Genomic DNA, 20,428 nt, shown 5'->3' with positions numbered 1-20,428 from the left:
TCTTAAAGTACTCATCTCATGCCTTTAGAATTAGCAGTGTGGATGATCAAGCCACACTAGAAAGTCAAAACAGAGTTCAGAGGTCATTGAAACAATCTTGAAGCATGGATTCTGATTGGTCAGACCAGCGTTGAATAGACCTTAGCACGAATACTTCCTGTTTGAGTTTCTGACTATAGGAAGCAGAATGGAGCCGTGATCTGATTTGCCGAAGGGAGGGCAGGGGAGGGCCTTGTAGCCATCCTGGAAGGGAGAGTAACAGTGGTGAAGAGTGTTTGAAGCATGATTACTACAGGCAATGTGTTGATAGAACTTCGGTAGCATTTTCCTCAAATTTGCTTTGTTAAAATCCCCAGCTACAATAAATGCGCCCTCAGGATATGTTGCTTCCAGTTTGCACAAAAATCCATTGTAGTTCCTTGAGTGGGAATATACACGGCTGTGACTATAACTGAAGATAATTCTCTTGTGAGGTAATGTGGTTGACGTTTGATTGAGGTATTCTAGGTCGGGAGAACAAAAGGACTTGAGTTCCTGCACGTTATGACAATCACACCATGATTAGGTAATCATAAAACATACACCTCCGCCTTTCTTCTTCCTGGAGAGTTCTTTATTCCTGTCTGCGCGATGTACTGAGAACCCAGCTGGCTGTATGGACGGGGACAGTATATCTGGAGAGAGCCATGATTCTGTGAAACAGAGTATGTTACAGTCCCTGATGTCTCTCTGGTATGAGATCTTCGCCCTGAGCTCGTCTACTTTATTGTCCAGGGACTGAACATTTGTGAGTAATATACTCGGAAGCAGTGGATGTTGTGCACGCCTCCTGAGTCGGACTAGAAGTCCACTCCGAATACCTCTTCTCCGCCGGCGGCGTCTTGAAGCAGCCTCTGGGATAAGTTAAATTGCTTTGCGGCGTACAAACAAATGATCCAATTCAGGAATGTGGTATTTCTGGTAGGCATGCTGGTGAGTTGTCACCGCTCTGATATCCAAAAGTTATTTCCGGCTGTATGTAATAACACAAAAAACATTCTGGGCTAATAATGGAAGAAATAACACAAATAACAGAATACTGCAAAGTTGCTTAGGAGCTAGAAGCAGAGCTGCCATGTCTGTAGGCACGTTTCCGTCACACTGACTTTGAGCAGGGATTGCGTGACAATTAGCTTAACTACCGCGTGACGCAGCAAGACAACGTGATTGGTCAACAGTCTGCTGGGTGGGGCGTTTATACGTTCCTTCATTTATTGGCTTCCTTTCTATAATCTCTGTCAACGGCACCGTGCAATGCACCCTGGACTAAAGAGGCAGACCAATTGGAAAAATGTGGTAGACCCTCGGTTAAATTACACATTTCTCGAGGTAGGAATATCGCAAAGAATATGATAAATTGCAAATTCGAGCGAAGACATCCTCCCGAGTTATGACATCGGCCAGTATTGAAATCTAAAAGTCGTATTCCTATTAACTTCCAGTGTAGGGAGAGCGACTTTATCACGGTGCTACATCATACCAGCCGGATTTCTGCCTGCTTGAATGCCAATCATTTACAGTGCCTTCGGAGAGCATTCAGACCCCTTGACTCTTTCCACATTTTGTTACGTTACAGCCTTATTCTAAAATGGATTAAATTGTTTTCCTTCCCTCATCAATCAACACACAATACCCCATAATGACAAAGCAAAAACAGGTTAAAAACATTTGTGCACATTTATAAAAAATAAAGAACTGTAATATCACATTTGCATAAGTATTCAGACCCTTTAACCAGTATTTTTTTGAAGCACCTTTAGCAGTGATTACAGCCTCGAGTCTTCTTGGGTATGATCTACAAGCTTGGCACACCTGTATTTGGGGAGTTTCTCCCAGATGTTCGATCAGATTCAAGTCCGGGCTCTGGCTGGGCCACTCAAGGACATTCAGAGACTTGTCCCGAAGCCACTCCTGCGTTGTCTTGGCTGTGTGCTTAGGGTCGTTGTCCTGTTGGAAGGTGAACCTTCGCCCCAGTTTGAGGTCCTGAGCGCACTGGAGCAGGTTTTCATCAAGAATCTCTCTGTACTTTGCTCCGTTCATCTTTGCCTCGATCCTGACTAGTGTCCCAGTCCCTGCTGCTGAAAAACATCCCCACAGCATGATGCTGCCACCACCATGCTTCACCGTAGGGATGTTGCCAGGTTTCCTCCAGACGTGACGCTTGGCATTCAGGGCAAAGAGTTCAATCTTGGTTTCATCAGACCAGAGAATCTTGTTTCTCATGGTCTGAGAGTCTTTTAGGTGTCACTTTCACACCTGGGGATAAACCTGGGGATTCCTATAATACTGGCTGGATTCACTTTCACACCTGGGGATATACCTGGGGATTCCTATAGTACTGGCTGGGTTCACTTTCACACCTGGGGATATACCTGGGGATTCCTATAGTACTGACTGGGTTCACTTTCCCTCAGACAGTCCCGACTTGTAGTCCTTGGCCCTGTAGTCCTTGGCCTTGTAGTCCTTGGCCTTGTAGTCCTTGGCCCTGTAGTCCTTGGCCCTGTAGTCCTTGGCTGTGTAGTCCTTGGCCCTGTAGTCCTTGGCCGTGTAGTCCTTGGCCGTGTAGTCCTTGGCCCTGTAGTCCTTGGCCCTGTAGTCCTTGGCCCTGTAGTCCTTGGCCCTGTAGTCCTTGGCCGTGTACACTAGTATGAGCCAAACAGAAGCAAATGGGCTGAAACAGGGAGGGGCCTACATGACTTTGTCCAATATCAAATGCTTGTTTATGTTTTCCATTGCGAAACGTTTTGTTCCATTGTGCACTAATGAATACGACCCTAAGTTTTGTTCCATTGTGCACTAATGAATACAACCCTAAGTTTAGTTCATCTCTTGCTCATGACAGATGGTATTATTCCCTCTCTGCCTCTTCTCTCACTGCCCTGTACTCATCTCTTGTTCATCTCCACTAATCTGAATGCCATCATTGACTCCCTTCCACTCATATTCTCCCCTCCCTCTCTCTCTCTTCAGACCCCGGAGGAGCCGCCCTACCTGGCAGTGGGCACTGATGTCAGCGCCAAGTACAGAGGGGCTTTCTGTGAGGCCAAGATTAAGACTGCCAGGAGACTGGTCAAGGCCAAGGTAACTGTTCAACACTGTTAATGATAAGGAGCTGTAGTTGGTCCTGTCTTCGTTTGGTATGACAATGACCATAACATTGGCAATGGAGCACAAATGGCTCTAGGACCAGGATAGTTGTAAGACCAGGCTAGTTGTAAGACCAGGCTAGTTGTGGGACCAGGCTAGTTGTGGGTTCAGGCTAGTTGTGGGACCAGGCTAGTTGTGGGACCAGGCTAGTTGTGGGAAAAGGCTAGTTGTGGGACCAGGCTAGTTGTGGGACCAGGCTAGTTGTGGGACCAGGCTAGTTGTGGGACCAGGCTAGTTGTGGGACCAGGCTAGTTGTGGGACCAGGCTAGTTGTGGGAAAAGGCTAGTTGTGGGACCAGGCTAGTTGTGGGACCAGGCTAGTTGTGGGACCAGGCTAGTTGTGGGACCAGGCTAGTTGTGGGACCAGGCTAGTTGTGGGACCAGGCTAGTTGTGGGACCAGGCTAGTTGTGGGAAAAGGCTAGTTGTGGGACCAGGCTAGTTGTGGGACCAGGCTAGTTGTGGGACCAGGCTAGTTGTGGGACCAGGCTAGTTGTAAGACCAGGCTAGTTGTGGGACCAGGCTAGTTGTGGGACCAGGCTAGTTGTGGGACCAGGCTAGTTGTAGGACCAGGCTAGTTGTGGGACCAGGCTAGTTGTGGGACCAGGCTAGTTGTGGGACCAGGCTAGTTGTAAGACCAGGCTAGTTGTAAGACCAGGCTAGTTGTAAGACCAGGCTAGTTGTAAGACCAGGCTAGTTGTATGACCAGGCTAGTTGTGGGACCAGGCTAGTTGTAAGACCAGGCTAGTTGTGGGACCAGGCTAGTTGTAAGACCAGGCTAGTTGTAAGACCAGGCTAGTTGTGGGACCAGGCTAGTTGTAAGACCAGGCTAGTTGTAAGACCAGGCTAGTTGTGGGACCAGGCTAGTTGTAAGACCAGGCTAGTTGTGGGACCAGGCTAGTTGTAAGACCAGGCTAGTTGTAAGACCAGGCTAGTTGTGGGACCAGGCTAGTTGTAAGACCAGGCTAGTTGTGGGACCAGGCTAGTTGTGGGACCAGGCTAGTTGTGGGACCAGGCTAGTTGTGGGACCAGGCTAGTTGTGGGACCAGGCTAGTTGTAAGACCAGGCTAGTTGTGGGACCAGGCTAGTTGTAAGACCAGGCTAGTTGTGGGACCAGGCTAGTTGTGGGACCAGGCTAGTTGTGGGACCAGGCTAGTTGTGGGACCAGGCTAGTTGTAAGACCAGGCTAGTTGTGGGACCAGGCTAGTTGTAAGACCAGGCTAGTTGTAAGACCAGGCTAGTTGTAAGACCAGGCTAGTTGTGGGACCAGGCTAGTTGTGGGACCAGGCTAGTTGTGGGACCAGGCTAGTTGTAAGACCAGGCTAGTTGTGGGACCAGGCTAGTTGTGGGACCAGGCTAGTTGTGGGACCAGGCTAGTTGTAGGACCAGGCTAGTTGTGGGACCAGGCTAGTTGTGGGACCAGGCTAGTTGTGGGACCAGGCTAGTTGTAAGACCAGGCTAGTTGTAAGACCAGGCTAGTTGTAAGACCAGGCTAGTTGTAAGACCAGGCTAGTTGTAAGACCAGGCTAGTTGTGGGACCAGGCTAGTTGTAAGACCAGGCTAGTTGTGGGACCAGGCTAGTTGTAAGACCAGGCTAGTTGTAAGACCAGGCTAGTTGTGGGACCAGGCTAGTTGTAAGACCAGGCTAGTTGTAAGACCAGGCTAGTTGTGGGACCAGGCTAGTTGTAAGACCAGGCTAGTTGTGGGACCAGGCTAGTTGTAAGACCAGGCTAGTTGTAAGACCAGGCTAGTTGTGGGACCAGGCTAGTTGTAAGACCAGGCTAGTTGTGGGACCAGGCTAGTTGTGGGACCAGGCTAGTTGTGGGACCAGGCTAGTTGTGGGACCAGGCTAGTTGTAAGACCAGGCTAGTTGTGGGACCAGGCTAGTTGTAAGACCAGGCTAGTTGTAAGACCAGGCTAGTTGTAAGACCAGGCTAGTTGTGGGTTCAGGCTAGTTGTGGGACCAGGCTAGTTGTGGGACCAGGCTAGTTGTAAGACCAGGCTAGTTGTGGGACCAGGCTAGTTGTGGGTTATAGTTGTGGGACCAGGCTAGTTGTAAGACCAGGCTAGTTGTATGACCAGGCTAGTTGTGGGACCAGGCTAGTTGTGGGACCAGGCTAGTTGTGGGACCAGGCTAGTTGTAAGACCAGGCTAGTTGTATGACCAGGCTAGTTGTGGGACCAGGCTAGTTGTAAGACCAGGCTAGTTGTAAGACCAGGTTAGTTGTAAGACCAGGCTAGTTGTGGGACCAGGCTAGTTGTGGGACCAGGCTAGTTGTGGGACCAGGCTAGTTGTAAGACCAGGCTAGTTGTATGACCAGGCTAGTTGTGGGACCAGGCTAGTTGTAAGACCAGGCTAGTTGTAAGACCAGGCTAGTTGTGGGACCAGGCTAGTTGTGGGACCAGGCTAGTTGTGGGACCAGGCTAGTTGTGGGACCAGGCTAGTTGTAAGACCAGGCTAGTTGTGGGTTCAGGCTAGTTGTGGGACCAGGCTAGTTGTAAGACCAGGCTAGTTGTGGGACCAGGCTAGTTGTGGGACCAGGCTAGTTGTAGGACCAGGCTAGTTGTGGGACCAGGCTAGTTGTGGGACCAGGCTAGTTGTATGACCAGGCTAGTTGTGGGACCAGGCTAGTTGTAAGACCAGGCTAGTTGTAAGACCAGGCTAGTTGTGGGACCAGGCTAGTTGTAAGACCAGGCTAGTTGTGGGACCAGGCTAGTTGTAAGACCAGGCTAGTTGTATGACCAGGCTAGTTGTGGGACCAGGCTAGTTGTGGGACCAGGCTAGTTGTAAGACCAGGCTAGTTGTAAGACCAGGCTAGTTGTGGGACCAGGCTAGTTGTGGGACCAGGCTAGTTGTGGGTTCAGGCTAGTTGTGGGACCAGGCTAGTTGTGGGACCAGGCTAGTTGTGGGACCAGGCTAGTTGTAAGACCAGGCTAGTTGTAAGACCAGGCTAGTTGTATGACCAGGCTAGTTGTAAGACCAGGCTAGTTGTGGGACCAGGCTAGTTGTGGGACCAGGCTAGTTGTGGGACCAGGCTAGTTGTGGGACCAGGCTAGTTGTGGGACCAGGCTAGTTGTGGGTTCAGGCTAGTTGTGGGTTCAGGCTAGTTGTAAGACCAGGCTAGTTGTGGGACCAGGCTAGTTGTAAGACCAGGTTAGTTGTAAGACCAGGCTAGTTGTGGGACCAGGCTAGTTGTAAGACCAGGCTAGTTGTAAGACCAGGCTAGTTGTAAGACCAGGCTAGTTGTGGGACCAGGCTAGTTGTGGGACCAGGCTAGTTGTAAGACCAGGTTAGTTGTAAGACCAGGCTAGTTGTGGGACCAGGCTAGTTGTGGGACCAGGCTAGTTGTGGGACCAGGCTAGTTGTAAGACCAGGCTAGTTGTAAGACCAGGCTAGTTGTAAGACCAGGTTAGTTGTAAGACCAGGCTAGTTGTGGGACCAGGCTAGTTGTGGGACCAGGCTAGTTGTGGGACCAGGCTAGTTGTGGGACCAGGCTAGTTGTGGGACCAGGCTAGTTGTGGGACCAGGCTAGTTATGGGACCAGGCTAGTTGTGGGACCAGGCTAGTTGTGGGACCAGGCTAGTTGTGGGACCAGGCTAGTTGTGGGACCAGGCTAGTTGTAAGACCAGACTAGTTGTAAGACCAGGCTAGTTGTAAGACCAGGCTAGTTGTAAGACCAGGCTAGTTGTTGTAGGACCAGGCTAGTTGTGGGTTCAGGCTAGTTGTGGGACCAGGCTAGTTGTGGGACCAGGCTAGTTGTAAGACCAGGCTAGTTGTAAGACCAGGCTAGTTGTGGGACCAGGCTAGTTGTAGGACCAGGCTAGTTGTGGGACCAGGCTAGTTGTGGGACCAGGCTAGTTGTAAGACCAGGCTAGTTGTGGGACCAGGCTAGTTGTGGGACCAGGCTAGTTGTGGGACCAGGCTAGTTGTAAGACCAGGCTAGTTGTGGGACCAGGCTAGTTGTGGGACCAGGCTAGTTGTGGGACCAGGCTAGTTGTAAGACCAGGCTAGTTGTAAGACCAGGCTAGTTGTGGGACCAGGCTAGTTGTGGGGCTAGTTGTGGGACCAGGCTAGTTGTGGGACCAGGCTAGTTGTGGGACCAGGCTAGTTGTAAGACCAGGCTAGTTGTAAGACCAGGCTAGTTGTGGGACCAGGCTAGTTGTGGGACCAGGCTAGTTGTGGGACCAGGCTAGTTGTGGGTTCAGGCTAGTTGTGGGACCAGGCTAGTTGTGGGACCAGGCTAGTTGTGGGACCAGGCTAGTTGTGGGACCAGGCTAGTTGTAAGACCAGGCTAGTTGTAAGACCAGGCTAGTTGTGGGACCAGGCTAGTTGTGGGACCAGGCTAGTTGTGGGACCAGGCTAGTTGTAAGACCAGGCTAGTTGTGGGACCAGGCTAGTTGTGGGACCAGGCTAGTTGTAAGACCAGGCTAGTTGTGGGACCAGGCTAGTTGTAGGACCAGGCTAGTTGTAAGACCAGGCTAGTTGTGGGACCAGGCTAGTTGTGGGACCAGGCTAGTTGTAAGACCAGGCTAGTTGTGGGACCAGGCTAGTTGTGGGACCAGGCTAGTTGTGGGTTCAGGCTAGTTGTGGGACCAGGCTAGTTGTGGGACCAGGCTAGTTGTGGGACCAGGCTAGTTGTGGGACCAGGCTAGTTGTAAGACCAGGCTAGTTGTGGGACCAGGCTAGTTGTAAGACCAGGCTAGTTGTTGGACCAGGCTAGTTGTGGGTTCAGGCTAGTTGTGGGACCAGGCTAGTTGTAAGACCAGGCTAGTTGTGGGACCAGGCTAGTTGTAAGACCAGGCTAGTTGTAAGACCAGGCTAGTTGTGGGACCAGGCTAGTTGTGGGACCAGGCTAGTTGTGGGACCAGGCTAGTTGTAAGACCAGGCTAGTTGTGGGACCAGGCTAGTTGTAAGACCAGGCTAGTTGTAAGACCAGGCTAGTTGTGGGACCAGGCTAGTTGTAGGACCAGGCTAGTTGTGGGACCAGGCTAGTTGTAGGACCAGGCTAGTTGTGGGACCAGGCTAGTTGTGGGACCAGGCTAGTTGTGGGACCAGGCTAGTTGTGGGACCAGGCTAGTTGTGGGACCAGGCTAGTTGTAAGACCAGGCTAGTTGTGGGACCAGGCTAGTTGTAAGACCAGGCTAGTTGTAAGACCAGGCTAGTTGTGGGACCAGGCTAGTTGTGGGACCAGGCTAGTTGTAAGACCAGGCTAGTTGTGGGACCAGGCTAGTTGTAAGACCAGGCTAGTTGTGGGACCAGGCTAGTTGTGGGACCAGGCTAGTTGTGGGACCAGGCTAGTTGTGGGACCAGGCTAGTTGTAGGACCAGGCTAGTTGTAAGACCAGGCTAGTTGTGGGACCAGGCTAGTTGTGGGACCAGGCTAGTTGTGGGTTCAGGCTAGTTGTGGGACCAGGCTAGTTGTATGACCAGGCTAGTTGTGGGACCAGGCTAGTTGTAAGACCAGGCTAGTTGTATGACCAGGCTAGTTGTGGGACCAGGCTAGTTGTAAGACCAGGCTAGTTGTAAGACCAGGCTAGTTGTGGGACCAGGCTAGTTGTGGGACCAGGCTAGTTGTGGGACCAGGCTAGTTGTAAGACCAGGCTAGTTGTATGACCAGGCTAGTTGTGGGACCAGGCTAGTTGTAAGACCAGGCTAGTTGTAAGACCAGGTTAGTTGTAAGACCAGGCTAGTTGTGGGACCAGGCTAGTTGTGGGACCAGGCTAGTTGTGGGACCAGGCTAGTTGTAAGACCAGGCTAGTTGTATGACCAGGCTAGTTGTGGGACCAGGCTAGTTGTAAGACCAGGCTAGTTGTAAGACCAGGCTAGTTGTGGGACCAGGCTAGTTGTGGGACCAGGCTAGTTGTGGGACCAGGCTAGTTGTGGGACCAGGCTAGTTGTAAGACCAGGCTAGTTGTGGGACCAGGCTAGTTGTGGGACCAGGCTAGTTGTAGGACCAGGCTAGTTGTGGGACCAGGCTAGTTGTGGGACCAGGCTAGTTGTATGACCAGGCTAGTTGTAAGACCAGGCTAGTTGTGGGACCAGGCTAGTTGTAAGACCAGGCTAGTTGTATGACCAGGCTAGTTGTGGGACCAGGCTAGTTGTGGGACCAGGCTAGTTGTAAGACCAGGCTAGTTGTAAGACCAGGCTAGTTGTGGGACCAGGCTAGTTGTGGGACCAGGCTAGTTGTGGGTTCAGGCTAGTTGTGGGACCAGGCTAGTTGTGGGACCAGGCTAGTTGTGGGACCAGGCTAGTTGTAAGACCAGGCTAGTTGTAAGACCAGGCTAGTTGTATGACCAGGCTAGTTGTAAGACCAGGCTAGTTGTGGGACCAGGCTAGTTGTGGGACCAGGCTAGTTGTGGGACCAGGCTAGTTGTGGGACCAGGCTAGTTGTGGGACCAGGCTAGTTGTGGGTTCAGGCTAGTTGTGGGTTCAGGCTAGTTGTAAGACCAGGCTAGTTGTGGGACCAGGCTAGTTGTAAGACCAGGTTAGTTGTAAGACCAGGCTAGTTGTGGGACCAGGCTAGTTGTAAGACCAGGCTAGTTGTAAGACCAGGCTAGTTGTAAGACCAGGTTAGTTGTAAGACCAGGCTAGTTGTGGGACCAGGCTAGTTGTGGGACCAGGCTAGTTGTGGGACCAGGCTAGTTGTAAGACCAGGCTAGTTGTAAGACCAGGCTAGTTGTAAGACCAGGTTAGTTGTAAGACCAGGCTAGTTGTGGGACCAGGCTAGTTGTGGGACCAGGCTAGTTGTGGGACCAGGCTAGTTGTGGGACCAGGCTAGTTGTGGGACCAGGCTAGTTGTGGGACCAGGCTAGTTATGGGACCAGGCTAGTTGTGGGACCAGGCTAGTTGTGGGACCAGGCTAGTTGTGGGACCAGGCTAGTTGTGGGACCAGGCTAGTTGTAAGACCAGACTAGTTGTAAGACCAGGCTAGTTGTAAGACCAGGCTAGTTGTAAGACCAGGCTAGTTGTTGTAGGACCAGGCTAGTTGTGGGTTCAGGCTAGTTGTGGGACCAGGCTAGTTGTGGGACCAGGCTAGTTGTAAGACCAGGCTAGTTGTAAGACCAGGCTAGTTGTGGGACCAGGCTAGTTGTAGGACCAGGCTAGTTGTGGGACCAGGCTAGTTGTGGGACCAGGCTAGTTGTAAGACCAGGCTAGTTGTGGGACCAGGCTAGTTGTGGGACCAGGCTAGTTGTAGGACCAGGCTAGTTGTAAGACCAGGCTAGTTGTGGGACCAGGCTAGTTGTGGGACCAGGCTAGTTGTGGGACCAGGCTAGTTGTGGGTTCAGGCTAGTTGTGGGACCAGGCTAGTTGTGGGACCAGGCTAGTTGTGGGACCAGGCTAGTTGTGGGACCAGGCTAGTTGTAAGACCAGGCTAGTTGTAAGACCAGGCTAGTTGTGGGACCAGGCTAGTTGTGGGACCAGGCTAGTTGTGGGACCAGGCTAGTTGTAAGACCAGGCTAGTTGTGGGACCAGGCTAGTTGTGGGACCAGGCTAGTTGTAAGACCAGGCTAGTTGTGGGACCAGGCTAGTTGTAGGACCAGGCTAGTTGTAAGACCAGGCTAGTTGTGGGACCAGGCTAGTTGTGGGACCAGGCTAGTTGTAAGACCAGGCTAGTTGTGGGACCAGGCTAGTTGTGGGACCAGGCTAGTTGTGGGTTCAGGCTAGTTGTGGGACCAGGCTAGTTGTGGGACCAGGCTAGTTGTGGGACCAGGCTAGTTGTGGGACCAGGCTAGTTGTGGGACCAGGCTAGTTGTGGACCAGGCTAGTTGTAAGACCAGGCTAGTTGTGGGACCAGGCTAGTTGTAAGACCAGGCTAGTTGTTGGACCAGGCTAGTTGTGGGTTCAGGCTAGTTGTGGGACCAGGCTAGTTGTAAGACCAGGCTAGTTGTGGGACCAGGCTAGTTGTAAGACCAGGCTAGTTGTAAGACCAGGCTAGTTGTGGGACCAGGCTAGTTGTGGGACCAGGCTAGTTGTGGGACCAGGCTAGTTGTAAGACCAGGCTAGTTGTGGGACCAGGCTAGTTGTAAGACCAGGCTAGTTGTAAGACCAGGCTAGTTGTGGGACCAGGCTAGTTGTAGGACCAGGCTAGTTGTGGGACCAGGCTAGTTGTAGGACCAGGCTAGTTGTGGGACCAGGCTAGTTGTGGGACCAGGCTAGTTGTGGGACCAGGCTAGTTGTGGGACCAGGCTAGTTGTGGGACCAGGCTAGTTGTAAGACCAGGCTAGTTGTTGGACCAGGCTAGTTGTAAGACCAGGCTAGTTGTAAGACCAGGCTAGTTGTGGGACCAGGCTAGTTGTGGGACCAGGCTAGTTGTAAGACCAGGCTAGTTGTGGGACCAGGCTAGTTGTAAGACCAGGCTAGTTGTGGGACCAGGCTAGTTGTGGGACCAGGCTAGTTGTGGGACCAGGCTAGTTGTGGGACCAGGCTAGTTGTAGGACCAGGCTAGTTGTAAGACCAGGCTAGTTGTGGGACCAGGCTAGTTGTAGGACCAGGCTAGTTGTGGGACCAGGCTAGTTGTGGGACCAGGCTAGTTGTGGGACCAGGCTAGTTGTGGGACCAGGCTAGTTGTGGGACCAGGCTAGTTGTGGGACCAGGCTAGTTGTGGGACCAGGCTAGTTGTGGGACCAGGCTAGTTGTGGGACCAGGCTAGTTGTAAGACCAGGCTAGTTGTGGGACCAGGCTAGTTGTAAGACCAGGCTAGTTGTTGGACCAGGCTAGTTGTGGGACCAGGCTAGTTGTGGGACCAGGCTAGTTGTGGGACCAGGCTAGTTGTGGGACCAGGCTAGTTGTGGGACCAGGCTAGTTGTGGGACCAGGCTAGTTGTGGGTTCAGGCTAGTTGTGGGTTCAGGCTAGTTGTGGGACCAGGCTAGTTGTGGGACCAGGCTAGTTGTGGGACCAGGCTAGTTGTGGGACCAGGCTAGTTGTGGGACCAGGCTAGTTGTGGGTTCAGGCTAGTTGTGGGACCAGGCTAGTTGTGGGACCAGGCTAGTTGTGGGACCAGGCTAGTTGTAAGACCAGGCTAGTTGTGGGACCAGGCTAGTTGTGGGTTCAGGCTAGTTGTGGGACCAGGCTAGTTGTAAGACCAGGCTAGTTGTGGGACCAGGCTAGTTGTAAGACCAGGCTAGTTGTGGGACCAGGCTAGTTGTAAGACCAGGCTAGTTGTGGGACCAGGCTAGTTGTAAGACCAGGCTAGTTGTAGGACCAGGCTAGTTGTGGGACCAGGCTAGTTGTAAGACCAGGCTAGTTGTAAGACCAGGCTAGTTGTAAGACCAGGCTAGTTGTGGGACCAGGCTAGTTGTGGGACCAGGCTAGTTGTGGGACCAGGCTAGTTGTATGACCAGGCTAGTTGTGGGACCAGGCTAGTTGTGGGACCAGGCTAGTTGTGGGACCAGGCTAGTTGTGGGACCAGGCTAGTTGTGGGACCAGGCTAGTTGTGGGACCAGGCTAGTTGTGGGACCAGGCTAGTTGTAAGACCAGGCTAGTTGTATGACCAGGCTAGTTGTAAGACCAGGCTAGTTGTGGGACCAGGCTAGTTGTGGGACCAGGCTAGTTGTGGGACCAGGCTAGTTGTAAGACCAGGCTAGTTGTGGGACCAGGCTAGTTGTAAGACCAGGCTAGTTGTGGGACCAGGCTAGTTGTATGACCAGGCTAGTTGTGGGACCAGGCTAGTTGTGGGACCAGGCTAGTTGTAAGACCAGGCTAGTTGTGGGACCAGGCTAGTTGTAAGACCAGGCTAGTTGTAAGACCAGGCTAGTTGTGGGACCAGGCTAGTTGTATGTGTGCCATATTTAAGTGCCTTTGAACGGGGTATGGTAGTAGGTGCCAGGAGCACCGGTTTGTGTGAAGAACTGCAACGCTGCTGGGCTTTTCACACTCAACAGTTTCCCGTGTGTATCAAGAATGGTCCACCACCCAAACGACATCCAGACAACTTGACATAACTGTAGGAAGCATTGGAGTCAACATGGGCCAGCGTCCCTGTCGAACACTTTCAACACCTTGTAGAGTCCACGCCCCGACAAATTGAGGCTGTTCTGAGGGCAAAAGGGGGTGTAACTCAATATTAGGAAGATGTTCATAATGTTTTGTATACTCTGTGTATGAATCAGCTGTTTCCAGCTACAATAGCCATTTACAACATTAACAAAGTCTACACTGTATTTCTGATCAATTTGATGTTCTTTTAATGGACAAAAAAAATTGCTTTTCTTTCGAAAACAAGGACATTTCTAAGTGAGGCCAAATTTTTGAACGGTTGTGTGTGTGTGTGTGTGTGTGTGTGTCTTTCTTTTTATACAGGTAACAAGCTGAGATTAGGAGCACTCCCTTTAAGAGTGTGCTCCTAATCTCAGCTCTTTACCTGTATAAAAGACACCTGGGAGCCAGAAATCTTTCTGATTGAGAGGGGGTCAAATACTTATTTCCCTCATTAAAATGCAAATCCATTTATAAAATGTTTGACATGCGTTTTTCTGGATTATGTTGTTGTTATTCTGTCTCTCACTGTTCAAATAAACCTACCATTAAAATTATAGACTGATCATGTCTTTGTCAGTGGGCAAACGTACAAAATCAGCAGGGGATCAAATACTTTTTTAGAGCGGATAGGAGGAGGAGAGGAGAGAGATATAGGGATAGGGAGGGGCAGAGGAGAGAGAGAGGAAGGGAGAGAGGGAGGGAGATACATGGAGGGAGAGAGGGAGGGAGATACATGGATAGAGAGGGAGGGAGGGAGATGCATGGATAGAGAGGGAGGGAGATACATGGATAGAGAGGGAGGGAGGGAGATACATGGATAGAGAGGGAGGGAGATACATGGATAGAGAGGGAGGGAGATACATGGATAGAGAGGGAGGGAGGGAGATACATGGATAGAGAGGGAGGGAGGGAGATACATGGATAGAGAGGGAGGGAGATACATGGATAGAGAGGGAGGGAGGGAGATACATGGATAGAGAGGGAGGGAGATACATGGATAGAGAGGGAGGGAGATACATGGATAGAGAGGGAGGGAGATACATGGATAGAGAGGGAGGGAGATACATGGATAGAGAGGGAGGGAGATACATGGATAGAGAGGGAGGGAGATACATGGATAGGGAGGGAGGGAGATACATGGATAGAGAGGGAGGGAGATACATGGATAGGGAGGGAGGGAGGGAGATACATGGATAGAGAGGGAGGGAGATACATGGATAGAGAGGGAGGGAGATACATGGATAGAGAGGGAGGGAGATACATGGATAGAGAGGGAGGGAGATACATGGATAGAGAGGGAGGGAGATACATGGATAGGGAGGGAGGGAGATACATGGATAGAGAGGGAGGGAGATACATGGATAGGGAGGGAGGGAGGGAGATACATGGATAGGGAGGGAGGGAGGGAGATACATGGATAGAGAGGGAGGGAGATACATGGATAGAGAGGGAGGGAGAGACATGGATAGAGAGGGAGGGAGATACATGGATAGGGAGGGAGGGAGGGAGATACATGGATAGAGAGGGAGGGAGATACATGGATAGAGAGGGAGGGAGAGACATGGATAGAGAGGGAGGGAGATACATGGATAGAGAGGGAGGGAGGGAGATACATGGATAGAGAGGGAGGGAGGGAGATACATGGATAGAGAGGGAGGGAGATACATGGATAGGGAGGGAGGGAGATACATGGATAGAGAGGGAGGGAGATACATGGATAGAGAGGGAGGGAGATACATGGATAGAGAGGGAGGGAGATACATGGATAGAGGGGGAGGGAGATACATGGATAGAGAGGGAGGGAGGGAGATACATGGAGGGAGATACATGGATAGAGAGGGAGGGAGATACATGGATAGAGAGGGAGGGAGGGAGATACATGGATAGAGAGGGAGGGAGATACATGGATAGAGAGGGAGGGAGATACATGGATAGAGAGGGAGGGAGATACATGGATAGAGAGGGAGGGAGGGAGATACATGGATAGAGAGGGAGGGAGGGAGATACATGGATAGAGAGGGAGGGAGATACATGGATAGGGAGGGAGGGAGGGAGATACATGGATAGAGAGGGAGGGAGGGAGATACATGGAGAGAGAAGGAGGGAGATACATGGATAGAGAGGGAGGGAGATACATGGATAGAGAGGGAGGGAGGGAGATACATGGATAGAGAGGGAGGGAGATACATGGATAGAGAGGGAGATACATGGATAGAGAGGGAGGGAGGGAGATACATGGATAGAGAGGGAGGGAGGGAGATACATGGATAGAGAGGGAGGGAGATACATGGATAGAGAGGGAGGGAGATACATGGATAGAGAGGGAGGGTGAGACATGGATAGAGGGGGAGGGAGATACATGGATAGAGAGGGAGGGAGGGAGATACATGGAGAGAGAGGGAGGGAGATACATGGATAGAGAGGGAGGGAGATACATGGATAGAGGGGGAGGGAGATACATGGATAGAGAGGGAGGGTGAGACATGGATAGAGGGGGAGGGAGATACATGGATAGAGGGGGAGGGAGATACATGGATAGAGAGGGAGGGAGATACATGGATAGAGAGGGAGGGAGATACATGGATAGAGAGAGAGGGAGGGAGAGACATGGATAGAGAGGGAGGGAGATACATGGATAGAGAGGGAGGGAGATACATGGATAGAGAGGGAGGGAGGGAGATACATGGATAGAGAGAGAGGGAGGGAGATACATGGATAGAGAGGGAGGGAGGGAGATACATGGATAGAGAGGGAGGGAGATACATGGATAGAGAGGGAGGGAGATACATGGATAGAGAGGGAGGGAGATACATGGATAGAGAGGGAGGGAGATACATGGATAGAGAGGGAGGGAGATACATGGATAGAGAGGGAGGGAGGGAGATACATGGATAGAGAGGGAGGGAGGGAGATACATGGATAGAGAGGGAGGGAGATACATGGATAGAGAGGGAGGGAGGGAGATACATGGATAGAGAGGGAGGGAGAGACATGGATAGAGAGGGAGGGAGATACATGGATAGAGAGGGAGGGAGATACATGGATAGAGAGGGAGGGAGGGAGATACATGGATAGAGAGGGAGGGAGATACATGGATAGAGAGGGAGGGAGATACATGGATAGAGAGGGAGGGAGATACATGGATAGAGAGGGAGGGAGATACATGGATAGAGAGGGAGGGAGGGAGATACATGGATAGAGAGGGAGGGAGAGAGATGGATAGAGAGGGAGGGAGGGAGATACATGGATAGAGAGGGAGGGAGATACATGGATAGAGAGGGAGGGAGATACATGGATAGGGAGGGAGGGAGGGAGATACATGGATAGAGAGGGAGGGAGAGAGATGGATAGAGAGGGAGGGAGGGAGATACATGGATAGAGAGGGAGGGAGATACATGGATAGAGAGGGAGGGAGATACATGGATAGAGAGGGAGGGAGGGAGATACATGGATAGAGAGGGAGGGAGGGAGATACATGGATAGAGAGGGAGGGAGATACATGGATAGAGAGGGAGGGAGGGAGATACATGGATAGAGAGGGAGGGAGATACATGGATAGAGAGGGAGGGAGATACATGGATAGAGAGGGAGGGAGATACATGGATAGAGAGGGAGGGAGAGATACATGGATAGAGAGGGAGGGAGATACATGGATAGAGAGGGAGGGAGGGAGATACATGGATAGAGAGGGAGGGAGATACATGGATAGAGAGGGAGGGAGATACATGGATAGAGAGGGAGGGAGATACATGGATAGAGAGGGAGGGAGGGAGATACATGGATAGAGAGGGAGGGAGATACATGGATAGAGAGAGAGGGAGGGAGATACATGGATAGAGAGGGAGGGAGAGAGATGGATAGAGAGGGAGGGAGGGAGATACATGGATAGAGAGGGAGGGAGATACATGGATAGAGAGGGAGGGAGATACATGGATAGGGAGGGAGGGAGGGAGATACATGGATAGAGAGGGAGGGAGAGAGATGGATAGAGAGGGAGGGAGGGAGATACATGGATAGAGAGGGAGGGAGGGAGATACATGGATAGAGAGGGAGGGAGGGAGATACATGGATAGAGAGGGAGGGAGATACATGGATAGAGAGGGAGGGAGGGAGATACATGGATAGAGAGGGAGGGAGATACATGGATAGAGAGGGAGGGAGATACATGGATAGAGAGGGAGGGAGATACATGGATAGAGAGGGAGGGAGATACATGGATAGAGAGGGAGGGAGATACATGGATAGAGAGGGAGGGAGATACATGGATAGAGAGGGAGGGAGATACATGGATAGAGAGGGAGGGAGATACATGGATAGAGAGGGAGGGAGATACATGGATAGAGAGAGAGGGAGATACATGGATAGAGAGGGAGGGAGATACATGGATAGGGAGGGAGGGAGGGAGATACATGGATAGAGAGGGAGGGAGGGAGATACATGGATAGAGAGGGAGGGAGATACATGGATAGGGAGGGAGGGAGGGAGATACATGGATAGAGAGGGAGGGAGGGAGATACATGGAGAGAGAAGGAGGGAGATACATGGATAGAGAGGGAGGGAGATACATGGATAGAGAGGGAGGGAGGGAGATACATGGATAGAGAGGGAGGGAGGGAGATACATGGATAGAGAGGGAGGGAGATACATGGATAGAGAGGGAGAGATACATGGATAGAGAGGGAGGGAGATACATGGATAGAGAGGGAGGGAGATACATGGATAGAGAGGGAGGGAGATACATGGATAGAGAGGGAGGGAGGGAGATACATGGATAGAGAGGGAGGGAGATACATGGATAGAGAGGGAGGGAGATACATGGATAGAGAGGGAGGGAGATACATGGATAGAGAGGGAGGGAGATACATGGATAGAGAGGGAGGGAGATACATGGATAGAGAGGGAGGGAGGGAGATACATGGATAGAGAGGGAGGGAGATACATGGATAGAGAGGGAGGGAGATACATGGATAGAGAGGGAGGGAGGGAGATACATGGATAGAGAGGGAGGGAGATACATGGATAGAGAGGGAGGGAGGGAGATACATGGATAGAGAGGGAGGGAGATACATGGATAGAGAGGGAGGGAGGGAGATACATGGATAGAGAGGGAGGGAGATACATGGATAGAGAGGGAGGGAGGGAGATACATGGATAGAGAGGGAGGGAGATACATGGATAGAGAGGGAGGGAGATACATGGATAGAGAGGGAGGGAGGGAGATACATGGATAGAGAGGGAGGGAGGGAGATACATGGATAGAGAGGGAGGGAGATACATGGATAGAGAGGGAGGGAGATACATGGATAGAGAGGGAGGGAGATACATGGATAGAGAGGGAGGGAGATACATGGATAGGGAGGGAGGGAGGGAGATACATGGATAGAGAGGGAGGGAGATACATGGATAGAGAGGGAGGGAGATACATGGATAGAGAGGGAGGGAGAGATACATGGATAGAGAGGGAGGGAGATACATGGATAGAGAGGGAGGGAGATACATGGATAGAGAGGGAGGGAGATACATGGATAGAGAGGGAGGGAGATACATGGATAGAGAGGGAGGGAGATACATGGATAGAGAGGGAGGGAGATACATGGATAGAGAGGGAGGGAGATACATGGATAGAGAGGGAGGGAGATACATGGATAGAGAGAGAGGGAGGGAGAGACATGGATAGAGAGGGAGGGAGATACATGGATAGAGAGAGAGGGAGGGAGATACATGGATAGAGAGGGAGGGAGATACATGGATAGAGAGGGAGGGAGATACATGGATAGAGAGGGAGGGAGGGAGATACATGGATAGAGAGGGAGGGAGATACATGGATAGAGAGGGAGGGAGATACATGGATAGAGAGGGAGGGAGAGATACATGGATAGAGAGGGAGGGAGATACATGGATAGAGAGGGAGGGAGGGAGATACATGGATAGAGAGGGAGGGAGATACATGGATAGAGAGGGAGGGAGATACATGGATAGAGAGGGAGGGAGAGATACATGGATAGAGAGGGAGGGAGATACATGGATAGAGAGGGAGGGAGATACATGGATAGAGAGGGAGGGAGATACATGGATAGAGAGGGAGGGAGATACATGGATAGAGAGGGAGGGAGATACATGGATAGAGAGGGAGGGAGATACATGGATAGAGAGGGAGGGAGATACATGGATAGAGAGGGAGGGAGGGAGATACATGGATAGAGAGGGAGGGAGGGAGGGAGATACATGGAGAGAGAGGGAGGGAGGGAGATACATGGATAGAGAGGGAGGGAGGGAGATACATGGATAGAGAGGGAGGGAGATACATGGATAGAGAGGGAGGGAGAGATACATGGATAGAGAGGGAGGGAGATACATGGATAGAGAGGGAGGGAGATACATGGATAGAGAGGGAGGGAGGGAGATACATGGATAGAGAGGAGAGGGAGGGAGGGAGATACATGGAGAGAGAGGGAGGGAGGGAGATACATGGATAGAGAGGGAGGGAGATACATGGATAGAGAGGGAGGGAGATACATGGATAGAGAGGGAGGGAGATACATGGATAGAGAGGGAGGGAGATACATGGATAGAGAGGGAGGGAGATACATGGATAGAGAGGGAGGGAGATACATGGATAGAGAGGGAGGGAGATACATGGATAGAGAGGGAGGGAGATACATGGATAGAGAGGGAGGGAGATACATGGATAGAGAGGGAGGGAGATACATGGATAGAGAGGGAGGGAGATACATGGATAGAGAGGGAGGGAGATACATGGATAGAGAGGGAGGGAGGGAGATACATGGATAGAGAGGGAGGGAGATACATGGATAGAGAGGGAGGGAGATACATGGATAGAGAGGGAGGGAGATACATGGATAGAGAGGGAGGGAGGGAGATACATGGATAGAGAGGGAGGGAGGGAGATACATGGATAGAGAGGGAGGGAGAGACATGGATAGAGAGGGAGGGAGATACATGGATAGAGAGGGAGGGAGATACATGGATAGAGAGGGAGGGAGAGACATGGATAGAGGGGGAGGGAGATACATGGATAGAGAGGGAGGGAGGGAGATACATGGATAGAGAGGGAGGGAGGGAGATACATGGATAGAGAGGGAGGGAGGGAGATACATGGATAGAGAGGGAGGGAGAGACATGGATAGAGGGGGAGGGAGATACATGGATAGAGAGGGAGGGAGATACATGGATAGAGAGGGAGGGAGATACATGGATAGAGAGGGAGGGAGATACATGGATAGAGAGGGAGGGAGGGAGATACATG

General features: G+C 51.5%; 1 protein-coding gene across 1 annotated transcript in view; it reads left to right on the top strand.

The window, feature by feature from the left end:
- The window catches only part of LOC311100941 (AT-rich interactive domain-containing protein 4B-like), a 241,961-nt gene that overhangs the window by 36,484 nt on the left and 185,049 nt on the right, over positions 1-20,428 (top strand). Inside the window, exon 3 of the mRNA XM_084141917.1 lies at positions 3,010-3,120. Within this exon, the coding sequence (XP_083998043.1) occupies positions 3,010-3,120 (111 nt within the window). The remainder of the gene's footprint in view (positions 1-3,009; positions 3,121-20,428) is intronic.

This window comes from Coregonus lavaretus (genome assembly GCF_964263955.1).
Source record: "Coregonus lavaretus genome assembly, chromosome: 25".
Classification (NCBI taxonomy): Eukaryota; Metazoa; Chordata; class Actinopteri; order Salmoniformes; family Salmonidae; genus Coregonus; species Coregonus lavaretus.
This window is presented reverse-complemented; position numbering and strand designations above follow the sequence as displayed.